Source organism: Anabrus simplex, chromosome 1 (assembly GCF_040414725.1).
Source record: "Anabrus simplex isolate iqAnaSimp1 chromosome 1, ASM4041472v1, whole genome shotgun sequence".
Lineage (NCBI taxonomy): Eukaryota > Metazoa > Arthropoda > Insecta > Orthoptera > Tettigoniidae > Anabrus > Anabrus simplex.
This window is the reverse complement of record NC_090265.1, coordinates 1,183,534,979-1,183,551,435: the sequence shown is the minus strand read 5'-3', so window position 1 is coordinate 1,183,551,435 and position 16,457 is coordinate 1,183,534,979. Positions and strand designations below refer to the sequence as shown.

General features: G+C 38.1%; 1 protein-coding gene across 1 annotated transcript in view; it reads right to left on the bottom strand.

Annotated features, from left to right (window-relative positions):
* Coprox (oxygen-dependent coproporphyrinogen-III oxidase) overlaps positions 1-16,457 on the bottom strand; it is a 75,463-nt gene that overhangs the window by 17,412 nt on the left and 41,594 nt on the right. The window contains exon 4 of the mRNA XM_067137529.2: positions 4,053-4,194. Within this exon, the coding sequence (XP_066993630.2) occupies positions 4,053-4,194 (142 nt within the window). The remainder of the gene's footprint in view (positions 1-4,052; positions 4,195-16,457) is intronic.

The following is a 16,457-nucleotide window of genomic DNA, read 5'->3' as shown; positions in this document are numbered from 1 at the left end:
GTTTGACTGTCCCTTATATAATGGGTCCTTGCCATTCCTTACCACTTTTTAAAGGTACATACCTGTCTTCACACTCCTCAATAATTGCTTTAAACCCATCCCAAAAGTTGTTTACATTTTTATTTACCATTTTCCATTGATCATAACTGCTTTTTAAACATTCCCCCATGCCCCTCATATCAACCATATGGTATTGCCTAATAGTTCTACTTTTACAACATTCCTATCTATCACATTTATTTTTAACTATGGCAAAACAGCTTCATGATCACTTATTCCATCTATCACTTCAGGTTGTCTATAGAGCTCATCTGGTTATATCAGCACTACATCTAGAATATATTTCCTTCTATTTGGTTCCATCACATTCTCATTCAATTGTCATTCCCACATTAACTTATTCACCATTTTTTGGTCATGCTTTCTATCATTCACATTCCCTTCCCAGTTGAATGAAAATGTAATGAAAATCCACAGCCTGTTTCCAGTCATTTGACCAGGTCAGGGATGGAATGAATAAAGCCAGCATCTAGCAGCGAGGATGGGAATTGCGCTGGTTGCCGAAGCCTGTCGTACTCCTCTGGGGCAATGATTAATGACTGACAGATTAAATGAAATAATATCGGAGTGTTGCTGGAATGAATGATGACAGGGAAAACTGGAATACCTAGAGAAAAACCTGTACCCCTTCTGCTTTGTCCAGCACAAATCTCACATGGAGTGACTGGGATTTGAACCACAGAACCCAGTGGTGAGAGGCTGGTGTGCTACCGCCTGAGCCATGGAGGCTCTTTCCTTCCCAGTTACCATTTTGGTACATTGAGATCATTTACTACAATAATGTTCTTTTCTGTGTCATTCCCTGCACAGCTGATTATCTTATCAAATAATTATGCATCACCAGCCTTGCCAGGTCTTTACACCCCAAAACATCAAGTTGCCTATTATCTTGAGAAATAAGTCTTACACCTAGAATTCCATGTTTCTCATCCTTAACTTTTTCGTAGTTTACAAATTCTTCTTTCACCAGTATAAATACTTCCAATCCTACCATTCCTAATCTGTCTCGATGATAAGCACACCAGTTCCAGGAGAAAATTTCCACATCCATAATATCAACAATAATAATAATAATAATAATAATAATAATAATAATAATAATAATAATAATAATAATAATAATGTTATTGGTTTCATGTCCCACTCACTACTTTTATGGTTTTCAGAGATGGCGAGGTGCTGGAATTTTTTCCTGCAGGAGTTCATGTGCCGGTAAATCTACTGACACGGGGCTGTCCATAATATCACTTCTCAACCATGATTCAATTCCTATTACAATATTTGGTAAATATTTAATTTAATTTTAATTTTTTAGCCAACATAGGACTATTTTAATCTGGTTTATGGAGGTTTTTCTTCTTTTTGTCAGCCCAATACTGTTTCATCCTTCCTGAAGACAACTTTATTTCTGCTTCAGGAATAACTCTTCCTATTCTCTCTGTTTGTTGATTTTCATCTGTAGTCTAGTGTGCTTATCTTTCAATATCTTGAGTGTAGGCCTATTTGTTTTGTATTTTAAAATCTTCTATTGTAATATGTAACTCTCATGTCTTCTTTAAGTTTTGTGATCCATCTAATATTGTTCTTACTCTTACTTTTGCATAATTTTTCTATTATGTTTCTACTGATTCTATTTTCAGATGACCATATTAGATGCCCTAAGAATGATATTCATTTCTTTTTCATTGTGCTAGTCACAGGTTCTATTTCTTTATAAACTCTTTCATTGGAAGCTAGTCTCCAGACTCCATTTACTTGATAATTTTTATTTAAACAGGTTCTCACTATTCTCCTTTCTAACTCGAGTACTCTATCTATTGCAACTGTGTTTGTTGTTTTGAATAATGTTTCACATGCATATGTAATTTGTGGCTGGGTGAGTGTTTTGTAGTGTTTCAATTTGGTTGCTACTGAGGGACACTTTTTATTGTATGTATTCTTGGTAACACACTGTGCTGTAACCAGTTTATCTATTCAATTTTGCCATGCTGGTTTCTCGTTCAGGTTATATGCGATTATTTCACCTAAACGTTTAAATTTTTCTACAATTTTTATTTCTTGGTCTCCCAGCTTAATTTTGTTTGCAAGCGGAAGTTGAGTTAGCATAATTTCTGTTTTTCCAAATGAAATTTTCAAACCAATATTCTGAGCTATTTCCTGTAAAGATTTTATTTGTTTTAGTATGTTATCCTTCTGGGTTCCAATTTTTATTTTGTTCGGGTTGTTCTTGTACCATTTCCTCATAACGTACTCTAGTGCACAGTTAAAAAGAAGAGGTGACAATCCGTCACCCTGTCTTAAACCAATTGTTACCAAGAATGGTTCAGAAAGTTCTCCTCTGAAGTTAATTTTAGAAATTGTATTGGTTAGACTAAGTTCACTCAATTTGATTAGCTGTAGGTGAAGTCTGAAATGTCTTAAAATTTTAATAATGATGGTCTGTGGTTTGAGTCGTAAGCTTTCTTGAAATCAATAATGTTACTGAAAGGGGCTTGTTTCGTTTTCTGTGATATGCCATGACTAGCTTCAAAGTTATAATTTGTTTAGAGCAGCTTCTCCAAGGTCTGAAGCCTCTCTGGTATTCATCTAACTCTTGATGAAGTTGTTTCTTAATCCAATTATATAGTATCTTAGAGAAAATCTTATATGTGGAGTCAAGGATGGAAATACCTCTATAGTTGTCTGGATTACTTGTTTCACCTTTCTTATGAATTGGATTAATTATAGCTGTTGTCCATTTGTCTGGGAATTTTTCTGATATCCAAATCTTCTGTAATATCATATGGAGGAATGTCTGAGTCGCACTGCTGGCATATTTCCACACCTCTGCAAAAACCTGGTCTTCTCCACACGCTTTGTAATTCTTTATTCCCTTAAGCACTGTTTCAACTTCTTTTGCTGTAGGTGGGTTTATATTTTCTGGTTTAGTTTTTATTGGGGTATGTGTATCAATTAGTAGGAGTTTTTCAGCTTCATCACTGTTCAAGAGCTTGTTAAATGCTTCCACCATGATTTCTGCATTTTCCTTATTGTTATGTGCTATTTTTCTATCTTTGTTATTCAACAATAAAGTAGGGGGATGGTATTTTTGAAATTGTTTACCAAAGGCTTTGTAATAATCTCTAGAATTGGTTATGTAATAACTGTACACCAACAGGTACTGCTGCTGTTATTTCTACACACAATTCATCCAGTTCTCCTGCTTCTGCTACTTTCATTTGTTCAACAGCAGTTTCCACCTCTTCCATGAGATTTCACTCTCGGATTCTGTCTCCTCACACTCTACTTCTATTATCTCATCTACACCCCTTCTCATATTCAGGAGTTCATCAAAATAATCCTTCTATTTTTCCGTATCTCTACTGGTTGCATTATTATATTTCCTCTTTTCCTTTTCACCTACTTTCTGTAGACTTGTTATTTTCTCTTCCAAGTCCACAAGGCATTCTTTTAATGCTATATACATTATTTTCCAAATCTTGTGTAAATCCTTCCCAGCTTTTCTTCTTACATATATACCATCCATAAAAGGCTGTTAAATGACTTGCTTGTGTTTGAAAGCAAAAATCTGAACAAGTTATTGAAAGTGGACAATGCAGACTATAAATTTCATTCATACTCAAAATCCATGCACTTCCATTATTTTTTCTTGCTAGTTGCTTTACATCGCACCGACACAGATAGGTTTTATGGCGACAATGGGACAGGAAAGGCTTAGGAATGGGAAAGAAGCGGCTGTGGCCTTAATTAAGGCACAGCTCCAGCATTTGCCTGGTGTGAAAATGGGAAACCATAGAAAACCATCTTCAGGACTGCTGACAGTGGGGTTCAAACCCACTATCTCCCGGATGCGAGCTCACAGCGGCGCGCCCCTAACCGCACGGCCAACTCGCCTGGTTTTACCATTATTCATTTATATTATACACTAAGGACAAATAAATACAAAAGTTATGTTTATATTAGAGATAAAGAATATATTCATATCCTCACACCTGTACAGAGCCATCTGATTCCTTGACTTCAAAGTAGCGGTAATTGAAGTGAATAGTTGGAACCATAGGATTACGAGGATGTATTACAGCACTTACTCCAGCAGCAAAGAATGGAAGATTTCCATCGGCAAGTTTTTTACCCCTAAAACATAAATTATAATGTGATTCTTTAACCTAGAACAATATAATACGTTATACTATTTTACTAACTTATACACACAAAACACACACACAAAAAGGAGAATACAGTATATAAGTTTGGAGAAGATTTTCCACAGGACATTCCAGAAATCATTGATGAACAAGGGGGGTGTATATGCGAAGATCTTCAAAAGGTAGAAGTATTCAGTCAGCAGTATGTAAAGATTGTTGGTTAAAAGGATAATGTCCAGATAGAGAAGGTGACTAATACTAAAGGCGTATTAAAATTTACCTATGATAACGACGTCATTTACAATAAGATACAAAAGTTTAAAACTAGAAAAGCTGCTGGAAATGATAAGATTTCAGGGGATATACTAAATACAATGGGTTGGGATATAGTAACATATCTGAAATACTTATCTGATTATTTGGTTTGAATATTGTCTGCATGAAGGAGCTATATTAAATGAATGGAGAGTTGCTGGAGTAGCCCCTTTGTATAAAGGAAAGGGTGAGAGACATAAAGCTGACAATTACAGGCCAGTCAGTTTGACATGCAATGCATGTAAGCTTTGGGAAAGCATTCTTTCGGATTATGGGTATCAGACATGTTTGCAAATTTAATAACTGGTTCGATAGAAGGCAGTTCAAGTTTGGGAAAGGTTATTCCGCTGAAGCTCAACTTGTAGAATTCCAGCAAGATATAAGCAGGTCAAATGGACTGTATCGCGATTGATATCTAAGGCATTTAATAGGGTAGATCATGGGAGACTACTGGAAAAAATGAGTGCAATTGGACTAAACAAAAGAGTGACTGAATGAGTGGCTATATTTCTAGAAAATAGACCTTAGAGAATTACAGTAAGTGAAGCTTTATCTGACCCTGTAATAATTTATAGGGAAAGTGAATCTATAATAGATACGATGGGAAAAAGAATTGCCTTTTTCTGTCATCTTTCTAGATTAAATGATAATAAAACAACTATTTAATTACTTTTGGAAAAGTAAAACAAAAAATAATTGGTTTAAAGAAGTTCAGAATGATTTAGAAAAGCTGAATATTACAATGAAGCAAATTGAAAACAGAGAAGAAAAAAGGATTCTCAAGAATAAACAAATAAGATTGTCATTAAAAACTGTACAACACAAACAGCATGTCATATCTGATGAAGAAAGGGCAGCCAGGTCAGCCAGAATGAAGAGGTTTTGGGGAAGGAAGAAGATGATGCAAGCTAAATCTTTAGTTAATTCTTCGTTAACATAAATGTATTTGGGTTTGATTTAAGTGCTCCAATGTGGGCGTAAACTATGTAAATAAATAAATAGTAATTAAGAGGGGAATTCCTAAAGGCAGTTTATTGGAATGTTTTCTTACATGTATAAATGATATGAGTTAAGAAGAGGAATCAGAGATAAGGCTTTTTGCAGATGATGTTATTCTGTATAGAGTAATAAATAAATTATAAGACTGTGAGAAACTGAAAAATGAACTCGATAATGTTGTGAGATGGACAGCAGGCAATGGTATGATGATAAACGGGGTTAAAAGTCAGGTTGTGAGTTTCACAAATAGGAAGAGTCCTCTCAGTTTTAATTACTGCATTAATGGGGTGAAAGTTGCTTTTGGGGATCATTGTAAGTACCTAGGTGTTAATAATATAAGGAAAGATCTTCATTGGGGAAATCACATAATTGGTCCCCCTGTGGGTGGGGGTGGTGGAATAACACCCATGGTATCCCCTGCATGTTGTAAGAGGTGACTAAAATGGGACCCAGGGGCTCTGAACTTAAGAGCGTGGGTTGGCGACCACGGGGCCCTTAGCCGAGTCCTGGCATTGCTTCCTCTTACTTGTGCCAAGCTCCTCATTTTCATCTATCATATCCGACCTCCCTTGGACAACTCTTGTTCTTTTCCGACCCCGACGGTATTTGGTTCCCGAGGCCTAGGGAGTCTTTCATTTCCACGCCCTTCGTGGCCCCTCTCTTCCTTTGGCCGATATCTTCATTTTTCGAAGTGTCGGATCCCTTCAATTTTTTCCTCTCAGATTAATGGTTGCCTAGTTGTACTTCCTCTTAAAACAATAATCACCACCAACACCACTCACATAAATGGGACTGTAAATGAAGGGTACAGATCTCTGCACATGGTTATGAGGGTGTTTAGAGGTTGTAGTAAGAATGTAAGGGAGAGGGCATTACCTTGATATGGGTGTAGATACACTATCAATTACATATAGTTAGAAATGACTTGGTCAAATAAAATATATCCCTCAACCAGGAGATTGCCTACCTTCTTCAATGTCTCAAAATTATCACAAAGCAATGTACACTAATTGTTGAGCATGTTTAAGATCGTGTTGCAAATTCACGCCTCCACGCATGTTGAACTTCAGCACCATTTTCAATCTTGAACCACCACTTTAAAATGAGCTTCCATTCCTTAAACATTCTACAAGAATGCCCCAGCCATTTTGATTCACTATCATATTAGTCACTATCATGTTAGTCACATGAGCCATATGGGTACCTACATCTGCTGAGAAAACACCACAGAAAATCAAATGCAACTCTGAAAACAACACGCAGATGCCGTCTGTTAAAGTGTGTATATATATATTTTTGACAGAGCCTATATGTATACATATCATTAAATTTAATTCATCTAAAATATGTATGTAATTTGCTACTTTATGATAAAATTAGGCCTACTAAACACACCATCCATTATTTAATTTATTTATTTTTTGCTAGTTGGTTTACGTCGCACCGACACAGATAGGTCTTATGATGACGATGGGACAGGAAAGGGCTAGGAGTGGGAAAGAAGTGGCCGTGGCCTTAATTAAGGTACAGCCCCAGCATTTGCCTGGTGTGAAAATGGGAAACCACGGAAAACCATTTTCAGGGCTGCCAACAGTGGGGTTCGAACCTACTATCTCCCGAATTATTTATTTTATCAATTGAGGAAATATGGCACATACTACTGTACAATGTAATTATAGAAGCCTATAACTACTCTAACATTCATGTCTTAGCCTCCACCTTACTAAACAAGTCTATGCATCAGAAGATGTATCTTATTGACCTTTTTTGCTTCTTCTTGTCAAACAGAATTCTACAAATCATTATCCTCTACCAGCTTCATTATGATTCAGTCTAGTTTACATTTTATATCCTTCATTCTTCTGCAATCAAATTATTTTATATCTAAACTAGTGCTGGTGATGATTGTTGTTTTAAGGGGCAAAACAAGTTCAAATCAAATCAAATCAAATCAAAATTATTTTATTTGCAAATGAGGTGGGTCCACCTCGGTGGCAAATGATACACTAAAATACATTATCAAGCACTAAATTTAAATTAAAAAGGAAAGAAGACATTTTCCTGAAATACAGTATTATATGCCTTTGCTGGCAGGACCTAGTGTTTACAGTGCACTATGTCTTCTGGTATGGGCTAGAGCAATTTTGTTACTTTCATTGATCTGTCTCAGCTTTATCCTTGGCTTTGACAATATGAAAGTGACTGAGGTATGAGTGATGCTAGTAATGCCATTCCTTCTGCAGCCAGTCCCTGCTATGAATGGTGTGAAAATATTGCTCATAGGGTCAGTTGGTGCTTGCATTTCAGTGGGCTTGGCAGACTGATATGTACTAGCAACTTCTGACTCGGTGAGGAAAGCAACGGGAAACTACCTCACTCCTCATTTCCCTAGTACGCCTCTTCAGTGATGTCTAGGCCATCTATGACAGCTTATGGCGGAACTGTTGAGGATCCAACCAGCCTTCGGGCTGAGGACTAAACATACATATACATACATACAATTTACACTAACAATTTTTCCTATTAAACACACAGCTCATCCTTAACAAATTTATATTATTTACAAAATTCTGCTCATAATATCTTCTGTACTTACACGTAATCAAGTCATACACAGTACGTGGAATCACTTCAAATAATACTATACAAATGCTATAAGATTTAAATTTATATGGTTTCTTTTTTTTTTTTTTTTTTTTTTTTTTTACCTATATTGGTACCTAACATGCATAACGACCTGCTGCATCTAAACCAGGACACCTACTTTTCATTCAGAGTTCCTGAAAGGCCTTCACAGCTACCACAGTGGTCCCAGGACCCTCAAAGTCCCCACTATACTTCATCCCCTAATTCGGCTGTCCAATCTCCATAGACATTTATTCACAAAAATTCTTTATTTACAATAACCTGCATAGGTCAAATGCCCTCTAACAACTCATTTTTCTGTTCTGTTTATTCTTTTCTTGAATATCTGTACAGATTTTGGAAAAGGATCAAACACTTTCCTTGGTAATCTCTTCCACTCCTTCATGCCCTTCCCAATGAATGAAAATTTACTCCAATCGTTTCTGCTAAAATCTTGTCTAATTTTATACTTGTGGTTAGCCCTGCCGATATAATTATTTTCTCCTCCCTGATCCACCTTGAACACCTTCCACTCATCCCTAGTTCCCTCTCCTCTTCCCCCTACTCCTGCCTTAGCTCTGTCCTTGCTTCCACAAATGCTTCGATTCTCAGTTCCTCTCCATACATCAAGCTTCACGGCACGCAGAACAAGGTGAGCCTCATATCATGGTAAGACCTTATGTCTTTCTTTTCCCATATTTTTGTATTGCCTCTTTATGTCTTTTGCATACTTAATTAGGCCTCCTTCTTTCTTTAAGCTTCACGCTCCGCATTGGACTGAGAAACCTTGGTCCTATACAATATCAAAAGGACCTTCATGTATACATACTTCCACCCCTTGATGTTCCGGAACAACAAAAGCTCAGAAGGCTATGCTAAACAACAACGCTATACAGTTCCTTCTCTCCTTTGAGACGTATTTTACAAGACAATCATCAAGGTTTTAATATGTTATCCAATTTTTTAACTCACACTTAATCAAAAACTCAGCATTAGAATGAGTGACTTTAATCACATCAAGATTAATCAAGAAATGAAATAGTGTATGGCTTTTAGTACCAGGAGTGTCCAAGGACATGTTCGGCTCGCCAGGTGCAGGTCTCTTGATTTGACTCCCGTAGGCGACCTGCGCATCATGATGAAGATGAAGACGACCCATACACCCAGCCTCTGTGCCAGAAAAATTAACCAATGATGGTTAAAATTCCCGACCCTACCAGGAATCGAACCTGGGACCCCTGTGACCAAAGGCCAGCACACTAACCATTTAGCAATGGAGCCGGACATTTATCACGAATATTATGTTGTTAACCCATTACAACTAGAAGTTTCATGTTTTTAAACTTTGTTGCCTATTTTTTATCTAGAACTTTAAGTGGAATACTAGATATATGTTCTTGTACCATGTGGGTGTATATTGTCGTATTTATTTTGTTTTGTTGTTCGCTTTATCAGATTGGCTGATGACGACACTAAGAATGTGTCGAAACCGATACCTTAATAACTATGTTGTGACATAATTTTGCGCAACAGAATTGTACTGTATTGAAAAGGTGGAACCTTTAAACTTAATACTGTATATCTCGAACCATCAGTGTAAACAACTACTGAATCTGGATACCGGTCAACAACGGACAGGAAGAGCTTCCGATAAATGGAAGCGTCCTTGTTCTCTTTTGGATCAGTGTGTAGATCCAGGATTATTTCAGGTCATCGTAGTATCCACGGAGGTACCCTACTTGGTTGTCTGACAAACAAGGAACCGAAGGTACATCAAACAATCTGTGACTGCAATCCAAGCACATACCAACCAATTGTGTTGCTCATGGATAAGCAGTGTACAGCCGACGGTTTCCATTTTGGAATATGCAGGGTAACTTGGATGAAGTGGCATCTGTTGCAAATTTGCAGCATAGGTCAATAATATTCGTTGGTATCTCAGGTGTAAAGGTAGCATACCAGATTCAGTGAGCAGGCTAGCAATGGGACTTGTACCAACCTAACTCAGCTGTGGTGGATGCTATTCAATTCAGCAAGGACGCTTTGTCTTGCTGATCCATATGCTGGAGTGCTGTAGTCTAACCTGGATAAAATATGTGCCCTTTAAAATCGTAGGAGCACCGTGCGGTCTGCCCCCCAAGTGGTGCCGCTAAGAAACTTCAGAATATTCAGCTTCTTAGCGCATTTTGGTTTTTGACTGATGCACGTGTGGCTCCGACGATAATTTACTATTGCAAAAGAGCCCCAAAAAAATCGGTGTCAACTATAGGAAGACAGACACATCCTAAATAATGCTTAGGATGGAGGTGAAGAGTGTGCTTCCAGCAGAAGTGAACAACAGAGTTCTTTACAGTTGAAAACTGAAAGCCACTCTCCTAACAGATTACTGTAACTGCAGAGCAAAATCGTTTACATATAGCAACAGTATTACTGCTGAACGAGCAGCAGCGGCAATACAGTTTATGTTAATCACACCTTCATGAACTGATTAGAGGCCTTTGAATTGTGGTTACATAAGAGAATGCTCAGAATACCCTGGACAGATTTTGTAACTAATAACGAAGTGTTAAAGAGAGCTACAGATAAGCATGAGCTGGCAAACATCATTAAAGCCAGATAAACAGTTTATTTAGGCAATGTTTATGAGGTAGAAAGTACGGGCTTCTACACCTGATATTACAAGGAAAGATAGAAGGCAAACGAGGAGCTGGTAGACCACTGATGTCATGGCTCCAACACATCAAAGACTGGACTTGCATCAACAACACCGAGCAACTCTTCAAGTTAGCTTAAGAAAGAGGTGCTTGTCCAGGGTGATCAACATCTAGGAGACCAGATATGGCACTTTAAGAATGAAATGGCGTATGGCTTTTAGTGCCGGGAGTGTCCGAGGACATGTTTGGCTCGCCAGGTGCAGGTCTTTTGATTTGACTCCCGTAGGCGACCTGCGCGTCGTGATGAGGATGGAATGATGATGATGAAGATGACGCATACACCCAGCCCTCGTGCCAGCGAAATTAACCAATCATGGTTAACCCAGCCAAGAATTGATCCCGGGACCCCTTCGGCCAAAGGCCAGCACGCTAACCACTTAGCCAAGGAGCCGGACACTTTAAGAATGAAAAGATAGTTCATTACAAGCTTGAACAGTCAAGGGCTGAGGGCTTATCCTTTATGAACTCCAACCTGCTGGACATTGTGCTTTTTGTTGTGACCTCATCATACATATACATATCCACCATAATGTAATATTCAGCACATTTTGAGATCACAAGGCGTGCTCTCAAGACACAATCAAAAGTTTTCTCTAGGTCAACAAATACCATGCGTAAATCTTCCTTGTTGTCTTTGTTCTTTTCCATTAAGATCCAAATTGTATGAATGTAGTTATTTTCTTGCAATAATTATGCATTGATTTTCAGTAACCTTGGTTAGGTGCAACAGCCTTCTATTTGTTACTCTATCGCACATTTTGAAAGTGTGGGAAATCAGTTTCATTACCCGATACCTTCCACAGTCGTAGGTTATGATTTTCATTTCCGTGTTGACGTATAACTAATATAATAGAGTTTGAGGGATTGTGTTGAATGGTGGAACATCCCTCAAACTGTATTATAACTTCCACAGTCTCTTGACACCTTTGTTCTTGTAGAACAGAAGCAATAACTCTTTCTCCAATCGTTTGATGTACGGTTGCCGGGAATTTTATTACATAAGTTTGTAAAAAAGGTTATTCCTACTGCCCCTAATTTCTTCCATAGCTCAGTTCATCCGGATTAGCAGCCATCCCAATGACTGTTCTTCTATCTTCTCTTGATGTGAAAACGTGACGCAAGTGTGATAAAGTGATATAACTTGAAAACAATATTCTCTCACCCATGGGTAGAGGCATGATTTTTTTTGCATTAATTTTTTAACGATTTCACGAGAAGGATACTAATTTTCGCATTTTTTCACGAAATAGATATTGCCGTATTACTTTAATTTCGCTTTAATGAAATTCTAAAATTACTCATTAAAGGTTTCATTACAATCACTGATCGTTGATTGTGGAGGTTTAATTGATAGACTGTACATACCTGGTACATACTTTTGAAGCCCTTTCCGGATTGCAGGGTCGTCTTCCTTCTCCAGCGGGATGTTGGCTTTGAGTAGCATAGCTGTTATTTCATGATTATTTCGTGAATACATTCTAATTTTTCACTCTTAGCTTTCTTTTGCATATCTAATGAGAGCTCTATTGTTGTCTGCCGTTTCACTGTTGGAGTGCTAAATTTACGTTCTGAATGCTCCTTATTTTTAAAACAATTTTTTGAGACAGTATCTTTTTTTCTCCCACTCGATATGAACATTATAAAATTTACACATTAAAATATTGCTCTCCGAAACGTATAAACCTTCACTCACAAACTGTTTAGCTCTGCTGTGCACCATAACACTTGTCGAGCGACCCATCTACTGTCTGAAACATATCAGATGTAAGGCTTTTCAGGCGTTTGCTCTATTAACCAGCGTTTCGTCTTAGGTCTGACACTAGACTCGTCAGAGTGGGATGTGTCAGACCCTACCCACTGACGCTGGGTGTATGCAGGTGAGCTTATCAGAAGCCTATTTATGAGGCTCAGTCTGATAACTGCATACGGGAGATAAATCTCCAAAATGGAATTATTGCCCGCCTAGCAATTCCAAATGGAAAATTCTAAATTCCCATGGAGGGAATTAGATATTTTTCACCAATAGAGCATGTTAAAAATATATCAGATGTAAGAGCAAACGCCTGAAAAGCCTTACATCTGATATGTTTTTGACATGCTCTATTGGTGAAAAATATCTAATTCCCTCCATGGGAATTTAGAATTTTCCATCTACTGTCTGATCACTTTCTTAATTTTACCTGACCACGAAGCTGAAATACACCAGTCAATTGTGATGCTTGTACACGTCATTAGGGATTTCAGGATTGCACAATACCGTGAGGAGACAGGCTGGGGTGGGATTACCAGCCAACACAAGAACAACATTCCAAACATTTTGTTTGGCAAGAAGCCTGGAGCCAACCCATTTTCTTTGATGCCACGTGTTAAAGAGATTTTCCAGAACGTTAAAGATAACATATTTCCTCCTGTTGATGATCATTGTACGCTCTTCCTTTTCTTTTCATACATAATCTTGGAACAAAATGTCAAGTTCGTTATTCACTACAGATTTCGCCCTAATATCGCGCTTATCACGAAATAATTGAATTTTGCTTTAAAATGGCCTTGTCGCTTTAATTCGTGAATATAATATCCATATCTTCTTAACCAGAAACATATGATTCGTAAAGATATCACAAAATCACTCCAAAATATTTCTTGTCGCGTTTATCGTTAATGCAAAAAAATCATGCCTCTACGCAAGGGTAAATAACGCAAGCATCGAGATTGAATAAATTATTATTATTATTAACATACATACATCATCATTATAGACTGTTATGACTTTCAGCGTTCAATCTGCAAGCCTATGTGAATTTACTAAACGTCGCCACAATCCTCCATTTGCAACTAGGGTTGTGGCCTCATTTAGTTCTATACCGCTTATCTTTAAATCATTAGAAACTGAGTCTAATCATCGTCGCCTTAGTCTACCTCTACTTCTCTTACCCTCCATAGCAGAGTCCATTATTCTCCTACGCAACCTATCCTCCTCCATTCGCCTCACAAGCCGGTTTATGCGTACAGCTTCATCCATAGAGTTCATTCCTAAATTAGCCTTTATCTCCTCATTCCGAGATCCTCCTACCATTGTTCCCACCTGTTTGTACCAACAATCATTCTTGCTACTTTCATGTCTGTTTCTTCTAACTTATGAATAAGAAATCCTGTGTCCACCCAACTTTTGCTCCCGTAAAGAAAAGTTGGTCTGAAAACAGACCGATGTAAAGAGAGTTTCGTCTGGGAGCTGACTTCCTTCTTACAGAATACTGTTGATCGCAACTGCGAGCTCACTGTATTAGCTTTACAACACCTTGATTTAATCTCACTTACTATATTACCATCCTGGGAGAACACACAACCTAAATACGTGAAATTATCGACCTGTTCTAGCTTTGTATCACCAATCTGACATTCAATTCTGTTGAATTTCTTACCTACTGACATCAATTTAGCCTTCGAGAGGCTAATTTTCATACCATACTCATTGCACCTATTTACAAGTTCCAAGATATTAGACTGCAGGCTTTCGGCACAATCTGTCATTAACACCAAGTCGTCAGCATAGGCCAGACTGCTTACTACATTTCCACCTAACTGAATCCCTCCCTGCCATTTTATACCTTTCAGCATTGATCCATGTAAACTACGAACAGCAAAGGTGAAAGATTGCAGCCTTGTCTAACTCCTGTAAGTACCCTGAACCAAGAACTCATTCTACGATCAATTATCACCAAAGCCCAATTGTCAACATAAATGTCTTTGATTGGTTATAATAATCTACCTTTAATTCCATAGTCCCCTAGTATAGGGAACATCTTTTCCCTCGGTACCCTGTCATATGCTTTCTATAGATCTACGAAACATAAACACACCTGCCTATTCCTCTCGTAGCATTTTTCAATTATCTGGCGTATACTGAAATCTGATCCTGACAGCCTCTCTGTGGTCTGAAACCACACTGGTTTTCATCCAACTTCCTCTCAACGACTGATCGCACCCTCCCTTCCAAGATGCCAGTGAATACTTTGCCTGGTATACTAATCAATGAGATACCTCGATAGTTGTAGCAATCTTTCCTGTTCCCTTGCTTATAGATAGGTGCAATTACTGCTATTGTCCAATCTGAAGGTACTTTACCAACACTCCATGCTAATCTTACTACTCTATGAAGCCATTTCATCCCTACGTTCCCACTATACTTCACCATTTCAGGTACAATTTCATCTATTCCTGCTGCTTTATGACAATGGAGTTTATTTACCATCCTTTCTACTTCCTCAAGCGTAATTTCACCAACATCATCTTCCTCCTCCTCATGAGCTTGGCTGTTCGCAATACCACCAAGATGATTTCCTTTTACATTGAGAAGATGTTCAAAATATTCCCTCCACCTCTCCAGTGATTTCCTGGGATCTATTATCAGTTCACCTGAATTACTCAAAACACTGTTCATTTCCTTTTTCCCTCCTTTCCTAAGATTCTGTCCAGAAAGGTTTCCCTGGTGCTAGCTTTCCAGTTTATTACCAAAATCTTCCCACGACTTTCTTTTGGATTCAACAACTATTTGTTTCGCTCTGTTTCTTTCATTTACGTACCAATCCCTGTCTGCCTCGGCCCTTGTTTAGAGCCATTTCTGATAAGCCTCCTTTTTATGTTTACAAGCTGCTCTCACTTCATCATTCTACCACAATGTTTGCCTTTTCCCATCTTTACACACAGTTGTTCCTAGGCATTCCCTTGCTGTTTCTACTACAGCATCCCTGCATGCCACCCATTCATTTTCCATATCCAAAACTGCTTACTGTCTACTGTTCGAAACTTCTCACTAATCATATCCATGTACTTCTGTCTAATGTCCTCGTCCTGAAGATTTTCTACCCTTATTCGTTTGCAGACAGATTTCACTTTCTCTACCCTAGGCCTAAATATACTTAGTTCTCTACAGATCAGATAGTGGTCTGTATCATCGAAAAATCCCTGGAAAATTGTTACATTCCTAACATATTTCCTGAATTCGAAGTCGGTTAAGATATCTATTATGGATCTGGTACCCCTAGCCTCCCATGTGTAGCGGTGAATAGCTTTGAAGAATGTATTCATAACTGCTAAACCCATACTAGCACAGAAGTCCACCAAACGCTTCCCATTCTCATTAGCTTCCATATCTTCCCCACATTTACCAATCACCCTTTCGTATCCTTCAGTTCTATTACCAACCCTCGCATTGAAATCGCCCATTAGCACTATTCTATCCTTGCTGTTGACCTTGACCACGATGACACTCAATGCTTCATAAAACTTGTCGACTTCATCCTCATCTGCACCCTCGCATGGTGAATACATAGACACAATTCTAGTCCTAATTCCTCCAACTGACAAATCTACCCACATCATTCGCTCATTTATGTGCCTAACTATGTTGCGTGCATTGGTATTCCTGTTAAAGAGCCCTACCCCAGATTCTGCCCTTCCCTTTCTAACACCCGTCAAGTACACTTTATAATCTCCTATCTCTTCCTTGTTATCTCCCCTTACCCGAATATCACTTACTCCTAGCACATCCAGATGCATCCTCTTTGCTGATTCAGCCAGTTCTACTTTCTTTCTTCCATAC